This window comes from Leopardus geoffroyi, chromosome C2 (assembly GCF_018350155.1).
Source record: "Leopardus geoffroyi isolate Oge1 chromosome C2, O.geoffroyi_Oge1_pat1.0, whole genome shotgun sequence".
NCBI lineage: Eukaryota > Metazoa > Chordata > Mammalia > Carnivora > Felidae > Leopardus > Leopardus geoffroyi.
The window spans coordinates 9,244,924-9,272,830 of record NC_059333.1 but is presented as its reverse complement, the minus strand read 5'-3'; the positions used below and the strand labels follow the sequence as shown (position 1 = coordinate 9,272,830).

At 48.9% G+C, this 27,907-nt stretch overlaps 1 protein-coding gene across 3 annotated transcripts in view; it reads left to right on the top strand.

Annotated features, from left to right (window-relative positions):
- DOP1B (DOP1 leucine zipper like protein B) overlaps window positions 1–27,907 on the top strand; it is a 104,267-nt gene that overhangs the window by 63,268 nt on the left and 13,092 nt on the right. For 2 of the 3 annotated variants that reach the window (XR_006718219.1, XM_045501429.1), the window contains exons 16-32: window positions 1,470–1,622; window positions 2,300–2,400; window positions 3,362–3,552; window positions 7,299–8,928; window positions 9,414–9,525; window positions 10,166–10,354; window positions 11,616–11,738; window positions 13,754–13,888; window positions 18,423–18,478; window positions 19,853–19,957; window positions 20,054–20,120; window positions 21,941–22,085; window positions 24,522–24,607; window positions 24,825–24,934; window positions 25,039–25,185; window positions 26,178–26,239; window positions 26,752–26,880. Coding sequence is in view for 2 of the 3 variants with exons in the window: in XM_045501429.1 (XP_045357385.1) it covers window positions 1,470–1,622; window positions 2,300–2,400; window positions 3,362–3,552; window positions 7,299–8,928; window positions 9,414–9,525; window positions 10,166–10,354; window positions 11,616–11,738; window positions 13,754–13,888; window positions 18,423–18,478; window positions 19,853–19,957; window positions 20,054–20,120; window positions 21,941–22,085; window positions 24,522–24,607; window positions 24,825–24,934; window positions 25,039–25,185; window positions 26,178–26,239; window positions 26,752–26,880 (3,541 nt within the window). In the remaining variant the exon portion in view is untranslated. The remainder of the gene's footprint in view (window positions 1–1,469; window positions 1,623–2,299; window positions 2,401–3,361; window positions 3,553–7,298; window positions 8,929–9,413; window positions 9,526–10,165; window positions 10,355–11,615; window positions 11,739–13,753; window positions 13,889–18,422; window positions 18,479–19,852; window positions 19,958–20,053; window positions 20,121–21,940; window positions 22,086–24,521; window positions 24,608–24,824; window positions 24,935–25,038; window positions 25,186–26,177; window positions 26,240–26,751; window positions 26,881–27,907) is intronic. The other variant, XM_045501430.1, reaches the window with a different exon arrangement.

Sequence of the window (27,907 nt, the reverse complement as noted above, 5' to 3'; positions counted from 1 at the left end):
GCATGGGGTGCCTGGGTGGCGCAGTCAGTTAAGCGTCTGACTTCAGCCAGGTCACGATCTCGCGGTCCGTGAGTTCGAGCCCCGCGTCGGGCTCTGGGCTGATGGCTCAGAGCCTGGAGCCTGCTTCCGATTCTGTGTCTCCCTCTCTCTCTGCCCCTCCCCCGTTCATGCTCTGTCTCTCTCTGTCCCAAAAATAAATAAACGTTGAAAAAAAAAAATATGGGGAGGCATAGTCTTTTAACATGACCTGGAAGAATGCCTTCAGAGATTCCTTCCAGGAAATGAGATTGACCCTCCCTTTGAGTCTCACCCAGTGGGGCAGGCACCCCCAACCCTTGTTGGGGCTCCCTGGAATTTAGGGAAGGGCTGCAGCCAGGTGCAGACCCTGCATGTTTAAAGAGCTAAGATCAGGGCTGAGGAGACAGAAGACTTGATTTGGGGTGTGATTTGTGTCCTGAAAGTGAGCCGGGCATCCGCCACGGCACTGTGCGTGGAAATGGGAACAGGCCGGTTTATGGAGTTAACACCTCGAAAGACACGAGTCTTCATCGCTGCCGTGTGGTGACCAGTTTGAACCAGCCACAGGTGGTAGGAAAGGTGCTGCAAGTGTCACCTCGAGACTGGTGACCACTGCAAATCTACCACACTGCCAGCACAGAGTAAGACTGGGTCAAGTGTGCTGGTCGGACGGATACGTCAGCCAATAGGTTCTTGCTTCCAATTGATATCTCTTGGAAAGTAACGTCAGGTTTGGGCAAGAGCTGCAGTGTTCTTAGCTGGTCAGAAACCTCCAAGTTTCAAGGGGTGCCTGGCTGGCCCAGTTGATTGAGTCTTCAACTCCTGATGCCAGGGCCATGAGTTCAGGCCCCACAAGGCATAGAGCTTACTTAAAAAATGAAAAGAGTGGGGTGCCAGGATGGCTCAGTCAGTTAAGCATCCCACTTTGCCTCAGGTCATGATCTCATGGTTCATGGGTTCGAGCCCCGCATCAGGCTCTGTGCTGACAGCTCAGAGCCTGGAGCCTGCTTCAGATTCTGTGTCTCCCTCTCTCTCCCACACTCATGCACTGGCTCTCTCTCTCTCTCTCTCTCTCTCTCTCTCTCTCTCTTTCAAAAATAAAAATGTTAAAAAACACATTTTTAAAAATTAAATGAAAAGCGTTGTTGTGGGGCGCCTGGCTGGCTTAGTCAGTAGAGCCTGCGACTCCTGATCGCAGGGTCATGAGTTTGAGCCCCTCATTGGATGTAGAGAAACCTCCAAGTTTCACCTAGCACATTACCTGCTGGGGTTTTCGTTTGGTTTGGGGTTTGGTTTGCTTTGTTTTGTTTGTTGATGGTACTTCTCTGTATAGTAAGGATTCTCACGTAGCAAGTGTAGACAGAAGCCAGTTCCTCGGGGCTGGGACTGGACTGGCACAAGGAAGAAATGCGGGTGCTGCCTGTGTTCTCACGGTCTCCCTTCTGTCACAGAGGGTGGCTCGTGTGCTTTGGAATCAGCTGAACAAGGAGACCCGGGAGCATCACGTCACCTGTGTAGAGTTGTTCTACCGGCTGCACTGCCTGGCCCCGACGGCCAACATCTGTGAGGACATCATCTGCCACGCCCTCCTGGACCCTGACAAGGTCAGTCTTAGCAGCCTATCTTCTCTGTCCTATGATCCCAACTGCCAGGCCACCCATCACTGCCTGTGCCCGGGACAGACGTACACACATACAGTCATGCCGGGGCTCAGCGGGCATCCTGATCAATCAACAGGTGTTACAGAATCTTGGGGTTGGGAGGCCTTCAGAAGCTCTAGCCATCCTTTTCAGAGTCCTGAGAACATGGGTTGTGTCCGTATTAAGGCTCACCAGGGAAGTCTACCCCAGCTCCTGTGATGTTTGCAGGAACCGTGAGCTCTCGCAGGTGAAGTAGGCAGTCATAGAGAATGCATCGCCCTTTTAGGCCCTGGCCGTCCTTTGCAGTCAAGTTGTATCCTGGTTCTCTAAGCCACTTGGGCCTGACACCTTCGAGAGGTGTGAGAACGCCACGCTCTCTTGTGATCTTCGATCACAGGCCCAGGTGTGCCCCTGGATGTAGGCTAACGTGGCATCTGACCATGCGCGTTATTGTGGTAAAGTGAGCAAGGAAGAGAGGAGGACGTAGGTCTTCCTCCCGCAGGCCGGTCGGAGCCCAGCGCCTCTGCTGACGTTGCTGCCGCCCTGCTGAGCTCCTGTTTGTTACGCGGTGGGGTTTGCTGACTGCGGACAACATGCTGTTAGGAAACTAGTGCCTCACTCCCGTTTGTTTCCTCATCAAGGGGACAAGACTAGAAGCTCTGTTTAGGTTCTCCGTCATCTGGCACCTGACGAGAGAGACCCCAGGCAGTCGCGTGACCTCTCACAACCGCTCCTTAGACAGGTAAGGTGGTCCTTGTGGGCAGTTACCCTGAACGCACAGGACGCTCTGCTGAGATTCCTGGTCAGTGTGTCCGGCTGGGGAGGGGAGCGTGTGAAGTGGAAAATGTGACCCCGTGTTCTGGATGTACAGCAAACGGTTCCCACGATCCCCCAAGTGAATTCTGGCCAGACACATGTGAACACGTGGTAGGAATGTTCTCAGTTTGATCCTGGGGGCAGGAAGCCCAGCATGTGTCAGAATCACCGGAGGAGAACGTGCCTCCTGAGGGGACCTCTGTAGGGGACGGTGGTCTGGGTCTGGAACGGGCCGGTTGGCTACGCTGGGTACGTACACTCGCAGCGTCCACCATGCTCATGAGGTGTGAACTTCGCTGCACTACAATCTAGCGCACTTTTTTTGTTTAAATCCCCTTCCTTGGGGCGCCTGGGTGGCTCAGTCGGTTAAGTGTCTGTTCAGGTCACGATCTCACGCTTCATGAGTTCAAGCCCCGTGTCCAGCTTTGCGCTGACTGTGCAGAGCCTGCTTGGGATTCTCTCTCCCTCTCTCTCTGCCCCTGCCCTGCTTGTGCTCGCTCTCGCGCGCGCGCTCTCTCTCTCTCTCTCTCTCTCTCCCCGCCCCCCCCCCGAGTGAATAAATAAACGTAAAAAAAAATTTTTTTAAAGCCCCTTCCTTGTTTCCAAACCTGGGTGTGGTACCAGGTGCCCAGCTTTAGAGAGATGCCAGCTGATTCTGATGCTGGCGGCTTAGCCCCACAGTCAGTTGAACCAATGTGGGGTGAAGCCCGGGTGAGGCCCGGGGACTTGGAAAGCTCCCCTGGCGATGCTAGTGTGAAACCAAGGTGGAAATCCCCTGGCCTTTGTCTGCGTGGGTCTTTACCCCCGGTTTGCGTGGAGCCGCCTGGGGGCGTCCTGGTGCACGGGGTCACCGAACGCTGACTCAGTGGTGCCCTTCCCACCCACAGGTCCCTGTTCGTCGTGCTGGACAGTCTGGCCTGCACGGACGGTGCCATCAGTGCGGCGGCACAGGGCTGGCTGGTGCGGGCGCTCTCCCTCGGTGATGTGGCACGCATCCTGGAGCCCATGCTCCTGCTCCTCCTGCAGCCCAAGACCCAGAGGACCTCCATCCACTGCCTCAAGCGGGAGAACTCAGCAGGTGAGCCCGCCACGGAGGGCAACCCCGGGGTCCCTGGGCCTGGGAGGGAGGGAGGGAGGGGCAGCCCCGACCCCAGCTGCCCGTGGTGACAGTCAAGTTCCTTAGCCCCACTCGGTGGTTTTGTCAGGTTCAAATGGTGTGAGAGTACTTTGTAAAGTTGTGAAGACTTTTGAAGGTTAAGGAGCAGATGAACCAGCACTTGGAAATGCTACGGAGTGTGCTTGTCGTTTTCACTGAAAAATCGGATTTTTTTTTTAATAAAAAAGGAAATGTTTAGTAACCCATGCTCCAATAAGAAATAGCTGAGGGGGCACTTGGGTGGCTCAGTCGGTTAAGCGTCCCACTTCGGCTCAGGTCACAATCTCACGGTTCGGGAGTTTGAGCCCCGTGTCGGGCTCTGTGCTGACAGCTCGGAGCCTGGAGCCTGCTTCGGATTCTGTGTCTCCCTCTTTCTCTGCCCCTCCGCCCCTCCCCCCCAAAAAATAAACATTAAAAAAAAGCTGATTTTTTTTTTATTCTTTTGCTAATGAAAAATTCAAGTGCACCTAAGATAGGAGGAAAGAATAACAGACCATCCACACCAGTCTTCCCAAGCCGATGCCTTCACTTAGAAGTCATAGTTTGGTGTCCAGTGGGAAGTTAAGTTTGAGGAGGCTAGGCTGGCACTTCTCTCCAGATCCCTGCTCAGAGCTAGGGATAGTTTAGGTGGCCTCCAGCTAGGAATGGCCGAGAAGTTGAAATTTGCATGTAATCTGGTCAATTGTATCTATGAAAAATGACTTGTGAGCCTTCAAACACATGGTAAGAAACCACAGAAACCACAGTGGTTTCTGTTTATCCATTTTTCTGTCCGCTCTCTAAGGTTCTTTCCAGCTATAAATTCTGTGAACGTACAATCAGAAATGCAGAAGAAATAAGCCTTTGAGTACCAAAAAACTTCCAGAGGCATCTTTAACACAAGTAACAGTAAATAGGAAGAAGAAAAGAAAGGCTAAAATAAACCTGATGAGTGCGTTCCATTTGGGCGGTTAGCTCCTGGCACAGTTTATGAACTAACATGACTTCCCACAATAGGTGTGTTTTATGACTTCCTGCAGTTTTCTAAGCAGTGGGTTAACAGGCTTTGAGTTAGCTTGTTTACGGGCTTTGAGTTAGCTCACTGGGCTGTAAATACTGTTTGCACCAGTCTTGTCTTACAGAGAAAAGCAGCCTAACACCTGCATAAGCAGCAATTTTGGAGATGCTGCCTAAAACCGTAATCTCCCGTTTTCCTCTAGGAAAGAATGCTGGCTGCCTCCTCAAAGACAAGGCCTTTTATGATTCCATATTATGAGAAAGTAAAGTCCAAAGAAATGTAAACTAAAGCACCTTCTCGTAAGTTTGGCTATCATTTGTGGCAGCTAAATTTTTTAGTGTTCCTTTGTGTTACGAAGGAAGCTCTATAAGGAAAGCGAAGCAGAAATAAGATAAAAATAGAGACAAACCATAAGAGACACTCTTTTTTTTTTAATTTTTTTTTTAATGTTTATTTTTGAGAGAGACAGAGACAGAGTGTGACCAGGGGAGGGGCAGAGAGAGGGAGACACAGAATCCGGAACAGGCTCCAGGCTCTGAGCTATCAGCCTAGAGCCCAACCTGGGGCTCAAACTCACAAGCCATGAGATCATGACCTGAGCCAAAGCCGGATGCTTAACCGACTGAGCCACCCAGGCACCCCAAGAGACTCTTAAATACAGAGAACAAACTGAAGGTTGCTGGTGGGGTGTTGGGTGGAGGGAAGGGCTACGGGGGTGATGGGCATTAGGGAGGGCACTTGTTGGGATGAACACTGGCTGTTGTGTGTAAGTGGTGAATCACTAAAATCAATTCCTGAAATCATTATTACACTATATGTTAACTAACTTGGAGTGAAATTTAAAAAAAAAATGAAAAAGGAAGTTTTAATGCCACGTGTGCTGGTTTTAAAAGTCACACAGCACTTCCTGCTGCTTCCTGTAGCCCATGTTCCCTGCACCCTTCCCAGTAAGAGAAAATGTTTTTTCCCTGCCTTGCCCTTCCCCTGGAAGGAACTAGAAGTGTAGTGCCTTACTCACACTATCTGTGTAATAGTGTAGAAATCTATACTGAAGATATTACTATGAGCATCAGGCAGCTCGTCTATTTCTGTCTTATTCTTCCTCCTTCCCTAATCTTATTTAATGTTCATGGAATAGATTTGCTGAGAGCTGTGTATTAAGATGGTTTGGTGATACATACCAAAATCTTCTTTCTGGTGGTTGTTCCTGTTTACAGAGACCTGAAATGTAATGTAATGTAATGTAATATAATATAATATAATATAATATAATATAATATAATATAATATAATTGTATTTAATATGTAATCATGTATTTTATTTTTTATAAAACATGTTATTTTTTTATCTTATTACTTTGTTTTGAGAGAGAGTGTGCATATGTGCAAATAGGGGAGGGGTACAGAGAAAGGGACACAGAGAATCCCAAGCAGGCTCTGCACTGTCAGCACAGAGCCTGACACAGGGCTCCATCTCATGAACCATGAGATCATGACCCGAGCCGAAATCAAGAGTCATACGCTTGATGGACTGACCCACCCAGGTGCCCTAAGACCTAAATATTGTAAAGTATTGCATATTTTCTGATTATAGAAGTACTAACATGCTTATTTTAAAAATTGAACGGGGCACCTGGGTGGCTCAGTCAGTTAAGTGTCAACTTTGGCTCAGGTCATGATCTCGTGGTCCATGAGTTCGAGCCCCGCGTCGGGCTCTGTGCTGACAACTCGGAGCCTGGAGCCTGTTTCAGATGCTGTGTCTCCCTCTCTCTCTTACCCTCCCCTGTTTGTGCTCTCTCTCTGTCTCAAAAATAAATAAACGTTAAAGAAAAAAACTGAAGTAAAAACATACATCAAAGTCCCTTGAAATGCGATTAGAGCTAGGTACGGATAATAGTTTGATAGTCTTCTAGATTTTTTTCATAGCTGTGTATTTCAGATGCTCTCATGTAAATGAGCTCATTCACCACAGCCTGATTCTGCAGCTTGATTTTTCTTCCCCCCCTTTTTTTTTAAATTTATTTATTTATTTTGAGTGAGAGACAGGGCAAGTGGGGGAGGAGCAGAGAGGGAGAGAGAGCGAGAGAGGGAGAGAGGGAGGGCACGAATCCCAAGCAGGTTCCACGCTGCCAAGAAGCCACAAGTTTATAACCTGAGCCACAACCAAGAGTCGAATGGTCGCTTAACTGAGCCATCCAGGCGCCCCTTGATTTTCCTTTTTTCGTGTAATATATCCCACACACTGCTCCGTATCAGGACACGTATCTTTTAAAAACCCGAGTAGCACTTCATTGCATGCGTGAGCAGAGGTTTTTTCCAGTCTACATGTTTTGTTCACGTCCCGGTTTATCCTCACACATTACTGTCCAATGAATACCCTTACAGCTTTGAAAACTTTCTGCTTTCGTTTCTGTGGGATGCGTTTCTTGAAAGGAAACTGCCGAAACAAAATAATACGCATTTTTAAAAATCACCCTCCCCGTAAAAGTTGTTTTACTTGTCTGCCTTTTGTCCGTAATACAGTGTGGACTCTAGTTGTTACAGTTTTTTGGGGGAGTTTTATTAACATTGATCTTTCTGTCTGGCTTTTTAAGATAAAGATCGTTCTAGAACTGACTTATTGTGGCTGACCCTCCTGTTCTGAAGTCATTTGTCGTTTTGTAATTTCCAGAAGACTTGCACCGTTGGTTTCACCGGCAGAAGACGCCTTTCAAAGAGGTGGGGGGAGCGCCCGAGCTCCAGGAAGGCAGCGCGGAGGAAGGTGCGTCTCTGAGCCAGTTCACCACCGTCGACCGTGAGGCCATCTGGGCCGAGGTGGAGAAGGAACCAGAGAAGTGCCCCCCAGGAAGTGAGCCGAGTGAGGACGACCTGCCCTACTACGTGGACCTTCCCGACGGGCCCGCCTGCAGCGCCGTGGACAGCAGCGAGCACACGGAGTCTGCGGACACGAGCTCTGCCCACACGGACAGTGAGAACACGTCCTCCTTTTCTTCTCCTTCCCACGACCCGCAGGAGCTGAGCAACGAGGAGAACTGCTGCGCGCCCATCCCCATGGCTGGCAGGGCCTACCCCGAGCGCTCGGCCTTGCTGGCGGCCTTCCAGACCGAAAGCTTCAGGCCCACTGCCAAGTTGAGCCTGGCGCGCGTGGACTCAGACAGGACCCGGGCGTCCGAGTCGTTGTCCAGCGACGAGGAGGCCGACCTGGAGCTCCAGGCCCTCAGTGCGTCCCGGCTGCTGAAGCAGCAGCGGGAAAGGCAGGAGACCATCGAGGCCTTGTTCAAGCACATTCTGCTCTACCTGCAGCCCTACGACTCCCGGAGGGTCCTTTACGCCTTCTCTGTGTTAGAGGCCGTGCTCAAGACCAACCCCAAGGAGTTCATCGAGGCGGTGTCCAGGACCAGCATGGACACCAGCGCCACCGCGCACCTCAACCTCATCTCCAACCTGCTCGCTCGCCACCAGGAGGCCCTCATCGGCCAGAGTTTCTACGGGAAGCTCCAGACCCAGTCTCCCAGCGTGTGTCCCCACTCGCTGCTGATCGAGCTCCTCACCTACCTGTGCCTGAGTTTCCTGCGCAGCTATTACCCTTGTTACCTGAAGGTCTCCCACCGAGACATACTCGGCAACCGGGACGTGCAGGTCAAGAGCGTGGAGGTTTTGATTCGAATAATGACCCAGCTGGTCTCCGTGGCCAAGTCCGCCGAGGGGAAGAATGTGGAGTTCATTCACAGCTTGCTGCAGAGGTGCAAAGTTCAGGAGTTTGTCCTGCTTTCGCTGTCGGCGTCCATGTACACCAGCCAGAAGCGCTACGGCCTGGCCACTGCCGAGCGAGGCCGGGCGCTGCAGGAGGAGAGCCTCTTCGAGGAGAGTCTCATCAACCTGGGCCAGGATCAGATCTGGAGCGAGCACCCACTGCAGATCGAGTTGCTGAAGCTCCTGCAGGTGCTGATCGTCTTGGAACATCACCTGGGCCAGGTCCAAGAGGAGGCTGAAAATCAGCCAGAACTGTCCCGGGAGTGGCGAAAAGCCCTGAACTTCCAGCAGGCCATCAGCGCCCTGCAGTATGTGCAGCCCCACCCGCTCACCTCCCAGGGGCTGCTGGTGTCCGCCGTGGTGCGAGGGCTGCAGCCGGCCTACGGCTACGGCATGCACCCGGCCTGGGTGAGCTTGGTCACGCACTCCTTGCCGTACTTCGGAAAGTCCCTGGGCTGGACGGTGACACCTTTCGTTGTCCAGATTTGCAAAAATTTGGACGAGCTAGTCAAGCAGTATGAAAGTGAATCTGTGAAGCTCTCTATCAGGTACGGCCAACCCTCTGATACGCTATTCTTGCCTTAGTGACAGTTTTTTGCGAGGAATGACTAATTTGCCATAGAAGCCACTTGGAGAATCATTTCAGCCTGATCAGCCGCCTGTCTAGCGTCGTCAGGAAGGGTATCTAGGAACGAAATGCTCCCATCCTTTACTTTTTATTCTACACAGATACCCAGCCCAGCTGAGTATTGCCGTCACTCTCCGTTGTTTTTGCAAAACAAAACTAAAAACATGTATCACCTTCACAGAAATTCTAAAACATCTGAAAACATTTTTCTAGAATGACCGTATGAACTTTACGTAAAATTGCACAAAGGATGCCCATCGTTATTATAACTATTTCAGTATGAGGGCCCCGGTTTATTTAAGATACCTCTGTCTCTCTGGTTTCTGTGTTTCTAGATAGGATTAAATACTTTACAGCCTCGTTTTTAAAAATTCTCAAAACAAGTTTCTCATTTCTTCACCAAAGCATAACCGCCAAGAGGGAAAACATCTCTCCGGATTACCCACTCACTCTTTTGGAAGGTCTGACAACCATTACTCACTTTTGTCTTTTGGAACAACCCAACCAAAACAAGAAGGTAAAATTTTTTTTCTGAGTTTGAGGCAGTTTTCTTGTATTGTTTTGTCTTCGTTGGGTTATGACCGGTTCAAATAAGAAATGTGCAGCACATGTGAGTAATGAAAATATGTATGCAAATGTATGCTTGCAAATGAAGTGCATATGCAAATACGCATGCACAAGGCTGTGTGAGAGTAAATAAGTGTAGTTTGTTCTTCTGGCGCTCCCTGGGGCTCCTTCCCAGTGCCCAGTGTTAGATCAATAACCAAATGGGATAAAATGTCCTCTTTCTTGGACATATTTTTTCCTTGACCTCATGGCGTTTGTGAAATCTGCAGTCTGAAGCCATTTTAGCTGTTAGTTGCTCTGACCTGTTGGGGATTAAAATTTTAGAATGCAGCTGCTGCTTTGGCCGGATGACCAAAGGAGTCTGTGACGTGGGGCCTCGGACTCCCAGGGGCGCCTCTTAGAAAGAAGGCTATGGGTTGAAATGCACAGGAAAGCATTTTGCTTCCAGATCCCTGCCTGTGGGACTTGTCAGAGGTGTGAGTGCTACGGCCCAGACTCCCATCCTACCGGTGGCCTGGTGATCACCGGATTCTGGTTATCTAGTTCTGCCACACACGCAGCCGAGACTCATGTTCATTTCCAATTCTTAGACCACTGCTGTAAGCGATCCGACCAATTTGAAAAATGCCAAGAATGCCATTCTGGAAGAGTTGCCTCGAATCGTTAACACCATGGCCCTTCTCTGGAATGTTCTCAGAAAGGAGGAGACTCACAAGAGACCCGTCGATCTCCTTGGAGCCACGAAGGGATCCTCTTCCGTTTACTTTAAAACCACCAAAGTGAGAGAACTTCCTCTGTGGTTTGATTATTTCTTTTGTCTTGTGTTGTCCCACCAAAAATAAGTACGTACAGGAATGTGTACATAAATAATCAGTGTGTGCTCAGTGAAACCCAAATTAGGCATAAGTCGGAGATAGACACCTCCAGTTAGTTTGTTAGAATAACTTTCCTATTCCTGACTAAAAGGCTTTGTGAGTTTTTAACCTGTTTTTTTCCTTTCGCCCTTTTCTTTTAAACTAGAAGTTTCTGGGGGTTTAAAGATCTTTCCTATTGCTCTCAAGCATTTCTGTAACACAGCTTGTCTCTTATGTCCAGCTTTTAATATTGCATTGGACACACGGGCACGTCAAGGCAGAATGTTAGGGTGTCACTGAGTTTTTTTACTAAACCAGAAATGCAAAGCCCAGAGTATTTCTGGTTTACTGAGCTCTCCCCAGTTCTAACGGTCTCTGCCTTAGAAGCATCCGGGCACGTGGCTCAGTCTCTGTTTGCCAGGTATGGCAGCTTGGAATTATCTGGCCATGTCTTGTGTCTGCTGACCACCCAGTGCCAGGTGTGGCCTCTGGGCTAACTCAGGCATCCAGCAGCCCAGGCTGGGTGGACTGGTTCAGAGCATGGGGAGCTGGGGAGCCTGGGTTCAGTTCCCTGGGACCTTGGGAAAGTTCACTAGCCTCTCTGTGCTGGAGTTTCTTTGGTTGGAAGCACACACCGTCCAAAGTGCTGTACAATTATTAGCATATCTAGCCCTCACATAGGAGGTAAGCGCTCTTATTAGTCCCAAGTTAGGAACAAGAACACTGGGGCGTAGAGAAAGTGAGTGCTTTGCAGTCAGTTACACATCTGATAAGGCAGCCCCACATACACACACACACACACACACACACACACATATAAATAATAAAATGATATTAAATATAGGCATAGGGGCATAGTACGCGCTCAGTAAATTCATTCAAACAAATATTTGCGTGCCTGCGGCTGTGTGCTGGGCCTTGTTTATACCCGGTGAGCAAGATGGAAGAAGTCCCTGTGCTCACGGCAGACACAGCCGTTACCCTCCAGTTTAAAAGTAATGACGAGAAACAGTGAGAGGAAACGCAGGACATTCTGATGGCATGTGACCAGGGAACCGGACTGGGGCTGGGCTTGCGGGGCAGCCTTCCCGAGGCCAGCTAGCAGGCGTCTACTCCTTGCATTACAGGCGCTGCGTAGTGGCCCCGGCCCCACTCTGCCATAGCTCTTCTTTTTCCCGTGTTCTAGACCATACGACAAAAAATTTTAGACTTCTTGAACCCCTTGACGGCGCATCTGGGAGTTCAGTTAACAGCCGCTGTTGCAGCAGTATGGAGCAGGAAGAAGGTTAAACGCCTCAGTAAGATGAAGGTAGAGTTTAAAAATCAAAGTTGTATTTAAACTTGCTCTGCCAGGATCACCAGAGTCACATGCAAGTGACGGTGGTGTTAAAGGCCGGCTCGGGAAACCGCTGAAGTGCTTTCAATGCGTAGATGACACAGGCGTGTCTCACTCCAGCTGGGACTGCGGGCGGGCGGGCAGGCGGGTGGGCAGGCGGGCGGGCAGGGAGCTACCCCGGCTTCTGCTTTCGGATCTCTCTGTGATGAATGTAGAATACTTCTTTCTATTATTATCTTTTTGAGATTATTTTGAGAGAAAGAGAGAATGTGTATACGCAAGCAGGGGAGGGACAAAGAGGGAGACAGAGAATCCCAAGCAGGCTCCACGCTGTTGGCACAGAGCCTGACACGGAGCTTGCACTCATGAACCCAGAGATCAGGCATGACCTGAGCCAAGATCAAGGGTTGGACACTTAACCAGCTGAGCCACCCGGGTGCCCCTCTCATAGATGTTTTTAAACCGGAAAATACTTTGCTTTTTGTTTTAAGGGAAGTCTTAGGTTCACAGCAAAATTGAGGGGAAAGCACAGAGATTTCCCCAGTGCCCCCTACCCTACACACGCATGGTGTCCCCCATTATCAACACCTCCCCACAAAGTGGTGTGTTTGTTACAGTCAAAAACCTACTTTTTGACACATCATTATCACCCAGGACCCATAGGCTTTTTAATTTGTAAAAATAGTACTTACAAAAATTTATACCTGATTCAAATCCTCATGTTCCCGTTCCCAAAGATAACTTCGTTTTACATTTCATCCATTCTTTATCCACTGTGGTCCATCACTCAGTCCTCCAGGGACTTGGTTTATTTCTGTAAAACCCAACACAAGCCTCTTCCTTTTTTCTCTCTTGACCATCTAGGTTCCTACGTCACACCTCCCTCAGAGGGTCTTTCCCACCCCCTGGACACTATCTCCGTGTCCAACATAGGCTCCTATTCCCTGAGAAGGCATAAGAGGTTGGTAGCCCAGGCCACCCAGCTTAGCACCTGTGGGGTATTCACTGGTGGTAAGTCTGATCCTTCGAAGTGCATGTATCCACATTATAGAGACTCTTGACATCAAAAATGTGTCTCCAGGGGCACCTGGGTGGCTCTCAGTCAGTTGGGCATCTGACTCTTGATTCTCAGCTCAGGTCTTGATCTCAGGGTCGTGAGTTCAAGCCCTGTGTTCAAGCCCTACATTAAAAAAAAAAAAAAAAAAAAAAAAGATGTGTCTCCCATCCCTGGGATTTCCTGCCAAGGCCAACCATCAAGAATCTGATTTATCTCTTTTCTCTGTTACCATCCTCATACTTCTAGGGCTACCTTTCAATGTCAGCCTGCTTCCTTCAAATTAAGTGTATCTGTTTCTAAAATGCTCTCTGAAGGGTGCCTGGCTGACTCAGTTGGTGGAGCATGCAACTTTTGATCTTGGGGTTGTGAGTTCAGGCCCCACGATGGGTGTAGAGATTACTTTAAAAAATAAATCCTTTCTGGGGCACATGGGTGGCTCAGTCAGTTAGGTGTCCAACTTCAGCTCAGGTCATGATCTCATGGCTCATGAGTTCAAGCCCCGTGTCGGGCTCTGTGCTGACAGCTCAGAGCCTGGAGCCTGCTTCAGATTCTGTCTCCCTCTCTCTCTCTGCCCCTTTCCCACTCACACTCTGTCTGTTTCTCTCTAAAACAAATAAATGTTGAAAAAATTGCTTTTGATAAATAAATAAATGCTTTCTGAGCTTGAACGTACCAGTGTCACTGCCCCATCATCAGCTGCACCTGTTATTCCTAATGTATGTCAGATGCTAATTCTGTCACAGTGATTAAATGCTTAGCTCACTCTTTGTCCCCACCAAGAGAGTCCTTTACCCAGTTTTTGTTTAAATATTTATTTAAAATATCAAAGTTCTTTCTCTGAGGGCAGCTCTTATAGAAGACTTTCTGTGCATTGTTCTTATGTTTGTTTTCTCTCTGTGAGCCTTAAGGGAACTATTTTTTTCCTTGGCAGATTGTCCCGGCGGCAAGCACATCCCAGCTGACCCTTGTCGACTTGATTTGTGCGCTCAGCACCCTGCAGACAGACACGGTGCTTCACCTGGCAAAGGAGGTGGTGAAGAGGCCACCGCAAATCCGAGGGGACGAGGTCAGGAGCCTGGGGATCTTCCAGATGAATGCGTGGCGCCCTCCTGTCTCTGTCTTATAAATTGTGTTTGGAAGGGAAGCAGAAGTCTCAGGAGCAGCTAGGATTCCCTGGGGGGTGGCATGGAGGTATTTTGCTGGGCTTGGAGGAGGCCACGTGAAGTGTGCCCAGAGGGCTTTGGTGCACCTGTTTGAAGGTGGGAACCACCGGAGGTCAGCGGCCATCTTTCATCGTTCCCTCCTTGCTGCGGCACGCATTGCCTGGGAGTGGGTTCTTACCAAGTGCCTGCAGTATGCCAAGTTGAACAAAACCTTTAGAAAGAGGAAATGACACTTGCCTCAAGGAACTAGCAGCCTAAGAGGCATCAAAGAGAAGCAAAGCCAGACACTAGTTGAAGGTGGTAAAGGCCAACTTATATTCCATAGCTACTGTGTTAGGGGAGAGAGCGGACCTCAGTTCTGATTTGTGCAGAGGTAACAGAGTACTTTGAGAAATGGAGGAGTAGGAAGCGTGAAGGAGCAGGGGCTCCAGCAAAGCCAGGGAAGTGGAAAATTACAAAAAAGTGGGGAAGGGGATTGGTCATTGTGAGTAGGCTGTTGGGTTTGCTGACCGGTGCTCATGGAAGGTAGGCTCCTATACTCCCGGAGACTGGGAGACAAGGGCCCTGTCTTTCCCAATGATGGTACTCCAGAGGACGGCTCCCAGCTCCTTGAGAAAGACAGTCCTGTTGTAAGAAATGTATGTGCATCTCAAAGGACAGAGGAAGGATTTATAACTACAGTTTCCTTAATAAATGCTCTGAGAAGGAAGGTCAGGAGCCTGTTAGGTGCCGACTGAGCACGTGGTCGATTGTTTTGGCAGCCTTGAACTCTCTCGGGCAGGCATTTTAAGGGGGCTGGGGTCATCACCTGAGGGACACCACCTTGAGCTGCTAGAAACCCTGGTGGTGTTCAGGTTAGCGTGGAGGATGGACGGGATCATTTCTGCTGAAAGTCAGTCCTCGTAGGCCAAAGTGGAGGCCTGGTGGAGAAGAGAGCTCTGACCAGAATTCAAACTTTGGTAATTTTTACATAAAAGAAAAAAAAATGGGTCAGAGGACAGGACTCATGTGAGGCATTCTGAGAAGGAAGAGATTTCATCTGGCTGCAGCAGAAGCCGTGGTGTGGAGAGAGCTAGGATGGGACCATGAGGCTCCTATGGTTTTGCAGGCCGTTTCTGCATAGCGGGTGTGGAGTCCTTGCTGCCCAAGGCCTCTTGCAGTCACGTACAGTGGTTTTGAAACAAAACCACTTGGGGTTTGTTTGGTTTTTTTTGGTAAGATTTTATTTTTAAGTAAACTCTACATCCAACATGGGGCTTGAACTCCCAACCCCAAGAACAGGAGTCACACGCTCCATTGACCGAGCCAGCCAGGCTTCCCAGAGGTTTTTGTTTTTACCAAAGCGGGGAGCCTCATTGAAAGTGTAGGAGCTGTTTTTGTTCTTAATTCATTAATTTGATAGAAAGCAGGGATTTATTTCAGCCTTGAAATAATTGCATTCTATGAAGTGATTTAAAATTGTTAGGAAAAATATAAGAATAATTACTAAATGGAAACTAGTGGAACGGACAAAGTGATTATTTAAAAATGCAGTTTTACTGAAAAAAAAAATTTTTTTTTTGGCAGCTGGGTAGTGCAATCAGTGAAGCATCCACTTTCGGTTCAGGTCAAGATCTCGTGGTCCATGAGTTCAAGCCCTGTGTCAGGCTCTGAGCTGTCAGCCTGCTTCAGATTCTGTGTCTCCCTCTCTCTCTCTCTGCCCCTCCCCCACGCTCGCACGCACGTCTGAGCATGCGCGCACGCTCTCGCTTTCCAAAGTAAACATTAAAAATATATAAAATAAATAAAATACAGTTTCACTCAAACAGGTATTTGTTGTATACCAGTATTTGTAGTAGCGTTGCTCACAGAAGTGAAAGGGTAGAAGCACCCCAGGTATCCATCGATGAATGATTACATAGACCAACGCAGGTGCATCCATGCAACGGGGTATTCCTCAGCCTTAGAAAGGAAGTTAATTCTGACACCTGCTGCAACGCGGATGAACGTTGAGGACATGTCAAGCGAAGCCAGTCACAGAAGGACAAAAGTGAAAGGATTCCACTTATAGGACGTCTCTAGAATATTCAGTTGTGTAGACAGAAAGCGGAGTAGTATTGCCAGAAGTGGGAGGAGAGAGGACAGGAGTTACTGTGGAACGGGGACAGAGTTTCAGTTTGGGAAGATACAAAAGTCCTGGAGACGGCTGGTGAAGATGGCTGCACAACATTGTGAAGGAACTTAACGCCACGGAACTGGACACATAGAAATGGTTATAATGAGGGGCGCCTGGGTGGCTCAGTCAGTTGTGTCTGACTTTGGCTCAGGTCATGATCTCACAGCTTGTGGGTTTGAGCCCTGCATCCAGCTCTGTGCTGACAGCTCAGAGCCTGGAGTCTGCTTTGGATTCTGTGTGTGTGTGTGTATGTGTGTGTGTGTGTGTGTGTGTGTGTGTCTCTCTCTCTGCCCCTCCCTTGCCCTCCCTCTCTCTCTCTCTCTCTCTCTCTCTCTCAAAAGCTAAATAAATGGTTTTTAAAAATTAAAAAAAAAGAAATGGTTAAAATGGTAAATTTTATGTACACTTTATTACAATAAAAAGTTTTATATGGGGCGCTTGGGTGGCGCAGTCGGTTAAGCATCCGACTTCAGCCAGGTCACGGTCTCGCGGTTCGTGAGTTCGAGCCCCGAGTCGGGCTCTGGGCTGATGGCTCAGAGCCTGGAGCCTGTTTCCGATTCTGTGTCTCCCTCTCTCTCTGCCCCTCCCCCGTTCATGCTCTGTCTCTCTCTGTCCCAAAAATAAATAAACGTTGAAAAAAAAAATTAAAAAAAAAAGTTTTATAACAAAGGAATATAGCTTTGAATTTTAAAGTTCTCACCCAGGATGGCAAACAAAAGCTGAACCTTGGAATAAGCACTGTTCTCAGTCATTTGTCACCCTGTATGTGAGAAAACTGGCCAAGAAGGTCTTAGGCCATGTTCATAGCTCTGCTTGTCTTGGAGCACAACTCTGCCTTTGGTCGCGTCTTCCTCCAGAAGGGCCCCCCTTGCACGTGGCACAGGGTAGTGGTCTTCCAGCCAGTGGCACGTGGCACAGGCCTGCGAGGTCCTCCAGCCAGTCAGCTGTGCCCTTCCTTCGTTCCAAAACTGAAGATAACTGTGCTTCGGGGGTAGGGAATCCTCAATAGTGAAACCGTGTCTGCCCTCAGTCAGCTGTGTTCTAGTTGGGAAAAGAAGACGAGCCAGCCTAAAAATGAGCGCCACGAGGCCCGGATGATGGAGCTGTTGAAGCCCTTAAGGGATCAGCTGTGAAATGTCATGGGAGACGTCCACGGTGTGTGTCAGACGTCTGCCCCCGGGGCCTCCCTCGAATGCCCGGGAGACTTGTCGTCTTTCGTTCTGGTACATAAATATTAAAGTAATCAACCCTGAAGAGAGGAGCAGGGTTGGAGAAACTGTCAGATCCTCGGTGACTTTGCATCTATAACTCTGAGCCAGTCTCAGGTGTCAGGAAACTGACCCTGCAAGCTGTGGTCACTTCTATGAGCAGCATTACAGCTGCAGAACCAGAGGGAGCTGTCCTCCAGAAGGAGGCTCTGCGATGGCTTTTGTGGACCAGGCAGGCCCTTGTAGTTTTGTTCCTTCATGTTGCTTGAAATTCTACAAATATCTGCAACTCGTGGGCTAGAAATAAACCACGAGGGGGCGCCTGGGTGGCTCTGTCAGTTGAGTGTCAGGCTTGATTTTGGCTCAGGTCATGATCTCCAGGTTTGTGAAATTGAGCCCTATGTCAGTGTGGAGCTGCTTGTGATCCTCTCTCCCTCTCTCTCGCTCTTCCTTCCTCACTCATGCGTGTGCCTGCTCTCTCTCAAAATATATAAAAACCATTAGATCTTGTCTAGCTGGCTGGTTTTTGACTGTTCAAACAACAAAATTACATTTTATTGATTAGTTAATCAGTTCAACTTCCATAACTTCCGCAAATAGCTTTTTATAAGCAAGAAGAGAAAAAAATATGTTTTCAAAACCAGTTTCTAAGTGGCTCCAACCCCTTGGGATGTAGGGAAGTTGTCTAGGCTGAGTTTGAGGGAATTCCTTGAGCTAAGAATTAGAACTTTTTATTGTCTCTTGTCGGTAGTGAGTCGCATGCACTCATGAGGGTCCACTTGGGCCACCAAAGTTTTATTACACCACAGCTTCCCCCAAATACTTATTACAAGCCTGGAGGGGACTCGCCCTGAAGTCTGGTAAGAAGGGCGGTGATGATTTGGGACCTCACAGTGTGCATGTGTTTTGTCACGCTTGGGGGCTGCTTTCCCATGTGCTATCCCATCTGAGAGACTCTGGCTAAAATCCTTTGCTTTGTGAGGATATAGACTCTCTTTCATTTTGTATTCTAATTCTTTTTTTAACCTCATTTCCTAACCAACTTGGAGTGATCGGTTTCACTTTCATTTTCAGAAAGCGCCGCTCGTGGATATCCCCGTGTTGCAGTTTTGCTATGCTTTCATCCAAAGGTAAGGCAAACCCTTCACAAACTTTGCTCAGTCGCAGTAATCACTGCACAGATGCAGTTGCGCCGATTATAAACGTAACTCCCAATTGCATTTTTGCTCAGTCGCAGTAATCACTGCACACATGCAGTTGCGCCGATTATAAACGTAACTCCCAGTTGCATTTCTTGCCAACTGGAGAGCCTTAGTTCAGAAAGCATCTTGAAAGTGTCCTGCCCGGTTTCTTCCCAAGGTGTGAGAATGAATGCCCTGAGGCTCTTCCTTCTCCTCCAGAGATCCAATCGGACTTTGTAAAATCTGTGTGCTGTCCCTTGAACACTTCACGTTCGGCGTCAAAGTGTTAAAGACTTAGAAAAAGGAGAAGTGATTGTTTTGAGTCCTCAGTGCTTTCCTGTGGTTTCTGCCTGTGAGCTTCGTGTCTGTTTTCAGCCTCTGCTACAGGGGACGTTGAAGCAGGTTCCCCAGGTGGAAGGGAAGCCATACCGGATCCACCGTGCGGGGCCGCCTCTGTCACGGTCACAAAGGCGAAGTGGGGGACATAGTCCCCTTCTCGTGTGGCAGGAATTGCACAGTCAGGCAGTCTGACAACCAGGTCCCAGCTCCTTGGTTAACAAGGCTCTCGGGCCAAGCTTCTTGCAGCTTGCCACCCCCACGGCTACAGGCGGGTAGATCCGAGCGTCATAGTCCCAGGAGTCCCTGGGTCTGGGGTTAAGTTCGAACCCGCTGTCGATACTTCGCCCACAAGCGATTTTCCAGTTCCTTCTTCCAGGGGTTAAAGAGGAGCTGGTCACGTCCGTTCTGGTGGTCACTGCTGTGCTTTGTAATGCTGGCGGGTCTCAGCATTACGGTGGTCTCAGTGACCCCTGAGCCATCAGCAGCTGCAGATTTCCATCCTCCTCCTCTTGCAGGGGAGGCACTGCTGAGGTGGCTCAGGACTTGAACCTGGGGCCCTTGGGCTGCGGCCTGTCGCGCTGTGTGGCCTCACCATGAAAACTACTGAAGATCAGCTCCTGGCGGGTGACCTTGTGGGCTGATGGCTGCACCCGTTACCAGCGACACTGGAAAGGCCAGATATTAGAGCTAGACTGGCCCAAGGGGTCAGATAGTCCTCTGGTTCAAGGCCTTTATTTGATACACAGGAAACTGGGAGCATCTGACTTGTCAGCAGCAGGATTTCTGGTCTCCAGACTCCCCAGGTTCTTGCCAGAATACAAAAATGTAGCTCGTGCGTATTTTAATTTGAACAAGAACAAAGAGGTCAGTCAGATAGGCCATATGTCCTCTGCTTTCCAACTGCCTGGACCTAAAATGTGCTTATAATGTATGTTTTGACTTGTTCACCGTCGGGTTATTTTTTTCCTGGTTTTTTAAACATAGGCTGCCAGTCACGGCCTTGCAAGAGAACTTTCCTTCGTTGTTGGGCGTGCTAAAGGAATCCGTGCAGTTGAATCTAGCTCCGCCTGGATACTTTCTGCTTCTCAGGTACCGTGCCCCAGCAGTCACGTCACCGTGTTTTCCTGCCGGAATACATCTTGTTCTTGCAACATTCTTAGTCTGAAGCTGCTTGTCTCTCAACAGCATGCTGAACGACTTTGTGACGAGAACTCCCAACCTGGAAAGCAAGAAGGACCAAAGAGACCTGCAGGTCTGTGTGTGAAAAGGGTAGCGATGCCACCGTTCCAGGAGTAGTGGCCGCCTTTAGAGGACGTGCTCGTGGATAATCAGCACTGGGCAGAATCGGCTCTTAGATCTTTGTGGTCACATCTCACTTCCTTCGTTACTGTCTTTCGGGGGCTCGAGGGACCCGGGCCGGGGTCTCCTGCTGAAGTTCTTGCGTCCGGCCTGAGCAGTCCGCTAGGGATTGACACGATGCCCCCTCTCCCCCACCGCACACAGATAGAGGTGGAGACGCCTCCTGCACAGCGTTAGGACAGCAACTCCGTACACGTGGATTTCTGTCCTTGAAACCATTCTGGCCCCTCCTTGCTGAAGCAGTATTTGCTCACAGGAAGTTTCCAAAAACCTGAAAAGTAAAGGTGAAACTCACCCCAGGAGAAGGGAAGCCTTAGAGTAAAATGCCAACTACAAATAGAATGGCGGGGTCAGGAAATCACGATTTTGCAACCATTAGAATCGCTGGTTGAGGGGCTTTTGGAGCCACGGCTTCGAGTTAAACCGGGATGTGTATCAGTTTTACAGCCCTGGGGATGTTACTGCTGACCATTATCCCTGGCTTTTGTGAAAGGTCTCTCCGGTTCCAGTGCTGATCCACTGGAGCACAGTTTAAAGCACAGCCAGGCTTAGTTAGACAACCCAGGGACCCGCGTGGCCTCCACTTGTGGGGAAGAAAGCTGACGCTGCACGACCAGTACTTGGACAGCACTTCCCAGACTAGCCTCTCAAGGTCACCTGCCTCATGGCCTATTACCTACAGCACGCCCCTGCCTTCTGTCTGTTCTGGCGGTAGCGTTGGCCTCGGGGGTTACGGCAGCTGGTGTGCCTCACCCCTGCTCCCTTTGGTTGCTCCCATCTCATGATGCCCAGCCTCCCTGACACCCCAACTCCTCACCCCTGCTTCGAGGCACACCTACACCTTTTCCCTGCCCACTCGCTGCGTGGGAAGTGGGATACCCTCCGAGCCCTCAGTCTCTTTCCTTGCTCTTTCTTGCCACCGTCGGCCACACCACACCTCTGCCCGGGTTCGCCGAGGTAGCTCCCTCACGTGCGCCCCTCTTCCCACTGGCAGTGCTCTCGCTCTGTGCCTGACCACCCCAGCCTACCAGTTGGGCTTACGGTCTAAGTCAGGATTGTTCTGTTCTCAGACGGCAAGGATGTGCAGCCAGTCTTTGCTGGTGAGACTTGATGGTGCTGGCTTGAGAAAGGGGCTCAGCATTTCTGCCTCCATCCCAGCTACTTGGCCAGATTCTTTACTGATTATACTCCTGATATGAATCGTTCCTCACTTCACCCTCATCGAGTCAACTTAATTCAGTTAATTTTGTTTCTTGTTATATTATCGAAGGATGCCATTCTAGCAAGGACCCATGGTCCCAAAGACACTGGAAACAAATCTGCTAGATGGCAGTGTGCAGCTATAACTTCCTGTTTCTCTGTGGCGTGCCCATGATGGCCAGTATGGTAGCCGTTAGCCCCCTGTGGCTGGTGGGCACTTGGAATGTGGTTGGTCTGAATTGAACGTGCACATCAGATTTCAAAGGTCTAGTGCAAAAAAAGAGTGTGAAATCTCATTAATAATTTCTGTATTGATTACGTGTCGATCATGTTTTGGGTATATGAGGTTAGAAATTGTGAACTTGTTTCCTCTGACCCTCTAATATGGTTCCTGGAAAACTTCACGTTACCTGTGTGGTTCATAGTTGTGACCTATGTTACGTTTCTACCGAATGGTGCGGTTTTAGGCATTTCAGCATCTTTTCCTGAGCTAACTTCCTTTCTTCTTTTCAGGAAGTCACTCAAAAAATCCTAGAAGCTGTAGGGAACATTGCTGGCTCTTCCTTGGAACAAACAAGCTGGCTAAGTAGAAACCTGGAAGTGAAGGCCCAGCCTCAGATCTCTCTAGAAGAATCTGATGCTGAGGAAGATTTGTGTGGTAGGTACACGGGGTCAGAAAATGATACCTGCTGGGGTGCCCGGGTGGCTCAGTCCGCTGAGCGTCCAACTCTTGATTTTGCCTCAAGTCATGATCGCAGGGTCGTGGGATCGAGCCCTGCATCAGGCTCTGTGCTGTGTAGAGCCTGCTTCAGATTCTCTCTCTCTCTCCTTCTTCCCCTCTCCCCCACTCATGCTCTCTCCCTCTCTCTCTCTCTCTCAAATAAATTAGTTAATTAAAATTAAAAACTAAAAGGATTTCACAGTGGTGTGGGCAAGAGACAGTGTTGGCTTAGAGGCAAGGGCGATACAAAAAGGTGGACTGATTTAGATGCAGAGTCCACAGAACTTGCTCATGGGCTGGATGTGGTGGTTAACAAAAAAGGCAATCAAGGATGACTTTGGTTTTTGGCTTACGCAATTTATTGAGGTGGAAAAGACTGAAATAGCATTCTGGAACAGGAAATTGAGCTTGGTTTTGCAAGTATTAAATTTGAGATGTCAGAGAAAGAGCCAGAAAAGACACTTAGGTGGTCACTGGGGTTGGACAAAAACCAAGAGAGCGTAGGGTCACAGAAACATAAGAGTGCTTCCAGAGGAAGGGAGGAATAACACAATGGAAGACTGCCAAGAAATGGAGGCAAGTCGGACCGAGGCCCACTGGGCTCAACAACATGGAAGCCTTTGGGCTGGGAACACCAGAGTAGGTAGGGAAGAGGCTGGGGAGAAAAGGAGGGGGAGGAGACAGCAGTGACAGCATGAATGCAGAGAACTCCCTGAAGCTCACTTGTCAATAGGACAGTAACCAAGTAGAACCAAAGACCAAAGAATATCTCTTACTTGATTTGTTTTTAAATTGGAGTATGCCAGGGGTGCCTGGGTGGCTCAGTCAGTTGAGTTTCTGACTCTTGATTTCGGCTCAGGTCATGATCTCACAGTTTGTGAGTTCGAGCCCCATGTCAGGCTCTGTGCTGACAGCACGGGTCCTGCTTGGGATGCTCTCCCTCCATCTCTCTCTCTCTCTCTGTCCCTCGGCTTGCTTTCTCTCTCTCTTCCAATCTCAAAATAAATATTAAAAAAAATAAAAAATAAATAAATTGGAGTATGCCAACGCATATTTGTGTGGTGACTGAACAGTGCGGCAGAGGTGTGCCTGGGTGGCTCAGTTGGTTAAGCATCCGACTCTTGGTTTCGGCTCAGGTCATGATCTCACTATTCGTGGGTTCAAGCCCTGTGTCAGGCTCTGCACTGACAATATGGAACCTGCTTGGGATTCTCTCTCTCTCTCTCTCTCTCTCTCTCTCTCTCTGTCTCTCTCTCTCAGTCTCTCTCTCTCTCTCAGTCTCTCTCAAAATAAACAAACTAAAAAAACAGAAAAACAACAGTGCAGCAGAGAAGAAATAAATACCACAGAGAGAAAGGATAGTAAGAAAGCAAAACCCTTGATGGCCATGGGGCCAGGGTTGGTGTCGTAAATGGAATTATGGTCTTCCCATAGGAGCTAGGGGCATGTTTATCAACACAGGAGACCAGGCAGAGAACATAGATATATATGCTGTAGATTAATAACTCATCGTGGCCAAACTGACAGAGTCCTGTTTGTTTCCATTAATTTTCTCCATGAAATATGAATGAGGTTACCAGCTGACAAGGGGAGAGTATTGATGGTTATCGAAGGAGGATCTGAATTATGTTGGAGAGAAGGGAAGCCAGCATACCACCAAGGTCCATGGGTGGGACTATCTGGTAGCCATCAGGTTCTTTTTGAGGTTCATGGTCATGGGGGAAAGTGAGGTCTGTCTCGTGGTTTGGTTTTCTCCAGAGCACTTACCTACACAGAACTGCATAGGCCGAACTTTGGGTTTCTCCAGGTTTGCATTTTTCCAGGTGAGTGCCTCAGAGGGAGAGAACAGCAAAAGTCGGGATGCTTCCCAGGTAGAAGGCAGACCGTGGGTGCAGGTGGGGAGGCAGAGAAGGGCAGACCTGGAGGAGTTGATGAAGGATTTGGTGGCCTGTGCGAGGATTCGGGAAAGATAAGATATAGTCAGAGAAGGAGGCTGGAAGTGGAGAGTTGAGAAATTGATGACATCAAGGGTGTGATGGTGACAAATGACAGAGCTGGTGCAGAGTAAAAGATTGTCAGAAGAGAGAAGAGGGTCAGGGGGCTCAGAGGCCGAGCTGTCAGATGGATCACCTAAGGGGCTGTTGATGCCCCGAGAACGATTCACAGCAGAGAGCTGGGGAGGAAGACAGTGAGCCGGCACTGATGCCCCTGATCACGGTGCCCAGATGCTTACTGTGGAGTCGAGCACGCTAACGGAGGACATTGCATACTCCGCGTGAGAAGAGGGACTCGTCACACGTACGTGCGATGCTTTTGAGGCGTGAATGGTGGCCCAGCCTTCGTGACTGAAACACAGCTGCCTCTTTCTGTCAGCAGATGCCACCGCCACGGCTGCAGCAATGGTGTCCGCGTCCGCCCCGTCGGTATACAGCGTGCAGGCCCTGTCTCTCCTGGCAGATGTAAGTGCGCCCCCTACTGGTCCTCCCTCGCGGGCCCAACAGCCGGCTCCAGGCTCTGTGCAGGGCAGGCCGCCCCTCGCAGGGGAGCTCGGGAGTCGCTCTTGGCCCCAAGCTGCACCCCAGACTTTTCTTGGGAGGTGACGTCCACCCTGAGGACCGACTCTCACTGTCGCTGGCTTCAGCAGGTTTCTGTCTTCTTGTGGTCCTGCTCCGGTAGGTCCTGGCCTCTCTCCTGGACATGGTTTATCGAAGTGACGAGAAGGAGAAGGCGGTGCCGCTCATCTCCCGCTTGCTCTATTATGTGTTTCCGTACCTGCGCAATCACAGGTATCCTGCCCGTAGGTAGCACACTAGCTTATGGGAAATGCATCAAGTGGCTTTCTTTGCACAGTCTTTGACCTCGACCCTCTTCCCTCCCTGCCCCTGTTCAGTGCCTACAACATCCCCAGCTTCCGAGCCGGCGCTCAGCTGCTGAGCTCCCTGAGTGGCTACGCCTATACCAAGCGAGCCTGGAAAAAAGAAGTCCTGGAGTTATTCTTGGACCCTGCTTTCTTTCAGATGGACACTTGCTGTGCACAGTAAGAAACGCTGTCCTGACAAAAGTGTGCTGCAAATGCTTGAGTGGAAAAAGGGTTTCGGTTTACATAATTAATTCTCATACTTGAAATGGGAGCGGTCAGCATCAGCCCAGATCCCGGGACGTCATTGTCACAAGCTTGCAGGCTAACTGTGTTCATGGAAGAGAGATCAGGTGTTTTAAAAATACAGAGGTGCATTTTTTTCTCAGGAGAATCTTAATTAAGGGAGCGTATTATCCCCAGAGCACACAAAACAGGGTTCCCGTGGCCCCTGGTCTGGTACTGCTCCATCTGGGAGTCACACAATATTCACTGGCACTAAGATGACAGAGCCCACTAGTGACGCCGTGGTGTCCTTATCCCATGTCTCAGCTTACACAGGTTCTCAGACCGTGCAGCCGGCCAGACACTTTGCTGGCAGAGATCCATTGAGGTACACACACAAGGTGAACTCCCAGTGCCTTTTGCTGGAAAGTCAGCAAAACCACTCAGTGCCTCTCCCCCTGGTGTGGCCCAACATGTCCTCATTAACCACAGGGATAGAGGGCGGACACTGGCCAGCGGTCCATAAAGCTTAACAGTTTGCCCTGCTTCCCCCCAGAGTCCTGTGGCTTCCATCTCGAGCTCCTGTTAACCCTCCTGGGGACCCCATTTGAAAACTGGTGGTGGTTATTGCCACTACTCCCCACTTGTGTCCATCAGCACAAGCGTGTGAACATCGTCCTGTGTGAACATAGTCAAGGGCAACTCTTGAAAAAAACCATTCTTTGTTTACCGTAAGCTGGGAATTATTCATTCTTTCCCGTGTTATTCGTTGCCTGTGTTTAGTGTGTAAATGAAGAGTTTTGCTCACCTTTCCCTTGTATAAAAACTATTCATTTCAGTAACTTTTCAGAAAAGTCTTTAATACATCTAAAAGGGGGTGTGTTCTTAATGCCTTTAATCAGACTGTCATCCTTGACATATTTAATTTTGCTTTTTTCAATATCCAGTTGGAAGTCCATTATTGACCATCTCCTGACTCACGAGAAAACCATGTTTAAAGATCTAATGAGTAAGTTGTATGTTACGTGCACATAAGTCACTTTTAAAGAACCAGTACATCATAATCAGCTTTTATCACGTATTTCAGAACCCCACTAGGATCTTTTCTGGTGCCATCTAAGCTGCAGACCATAATGTAATGTGCATAACATGTCAGGACTAATGAATGAGCCTTCCCAGTGCCAGTCTGTTGACCAGAAGGCCCTGACAACCTTTTTGGCAGCTTTTTAGTGGAGGGATACTTTTTAGAGAGTAAGGATTGGTTCACTCACACTAATTTATTAGGAGTACTTGTCCGTCCTTCATCCTCTCTTCCAACTCCCTGTCATTAATGATCATTAGAGAAATGTTTCTGTTTACAAATAAATATGTGAGTAGTAACCACAAGATCATAATTACTTAGTCAAGATCACGACTTTTTCACCAGGAAGGATAGAAATTGCACTAGTGTGAATTTCCTGTCGCTTCCCTCTGACTACGGTTTTTTCGCTAAATGGAACTTCCTGACTGTATTTATCGTAGACATGCAGAGCAGTTCTTTAAAACTGTTCTCAAGTTTCGAGCAGAAAGCGATGCTGCTCAAGCGTCAGGCTTTTGCTGTCTTCAGTGGAGAACTTGATCAATACCACCTGTACCTTCCTCTGATACAAGGTAAGAAGGCCACCCTCCCTCGCCCTGAGCACACCCCTCTGCCAGATGGCAGACCCCCCGGCTGGCTGACTCGGGCCGGCTACCAGAGCGGCCCAGGACACATTCTGGCAGGATGGTTGAGTGTTGAAATAGGCACTTGGCAGGGGTTATCGTAGAAGAACAATCCAGAAATGTATTGGTGAATCTGAAGCTTTATTTTAAAACTCAATTATTATAATGCTATTAGATTCCACTAGGTAGTCTCTAAAAGTCTGACAGTACGTTCTCGGCACTGTCCCTGCCGGATCCCTCCTGTAGTCAAGATATTGTGAGGTCACAGCACCAACCGAGGCTAGTGAAGGAGCAGGATTTTGGGGAAGTGCCTGACCTTTCCTTAACAGCACTTCATACTCACTCTGTTCTTTGCTTCAAAAATGAATTATTGCAGCTATTTCTTTTGCTTTATTTTTTATTTTTTTAAATTTATGTCCAAATTAGTTAGCATATGGTGCAACAATGATTTCAGGAGTAGATTCCTTAGTGCCCCTTCCCCATTTAGCCCATCCCCCCTCCCACAACCCCTCCAGTAACCCTCAGTTTATTCTCCCTATTTATGAGTCTCTTCTGTTTTGTCCCCCTCCCTGTTTTTATATGATTTTTGTTTCCCTTCCCTTATGTTCATCTGTTTTGTCTCTTAAAGTCCTCATATGAGTGAAGTCACATGATATTTGTCTTTCTCTGACTGACTAGTTTCACTTAGCATAATACCCTCCAGTTCCATCCACTTAGTTGCAAATGGCAGGATTTCATTCTTTTTGATTGCCGAGTAATACTCCACTGTATATATATACCACGTCTTCTTTATCCGTTCATCCATCGATGGACCTTTGGGCTCTTTCCATACTTTGGCTATTGTCGATAGTGCTGCTATAAACATGGGGGTGCATGTGTCCCTTCGAAACAGCACACCTGTATCCCTTGGATAAATGCCTAGTGGTGCAATTGCTGGGTCATAGGGTAGTTCTATTTTTAGTTTTTTGAGGAATGT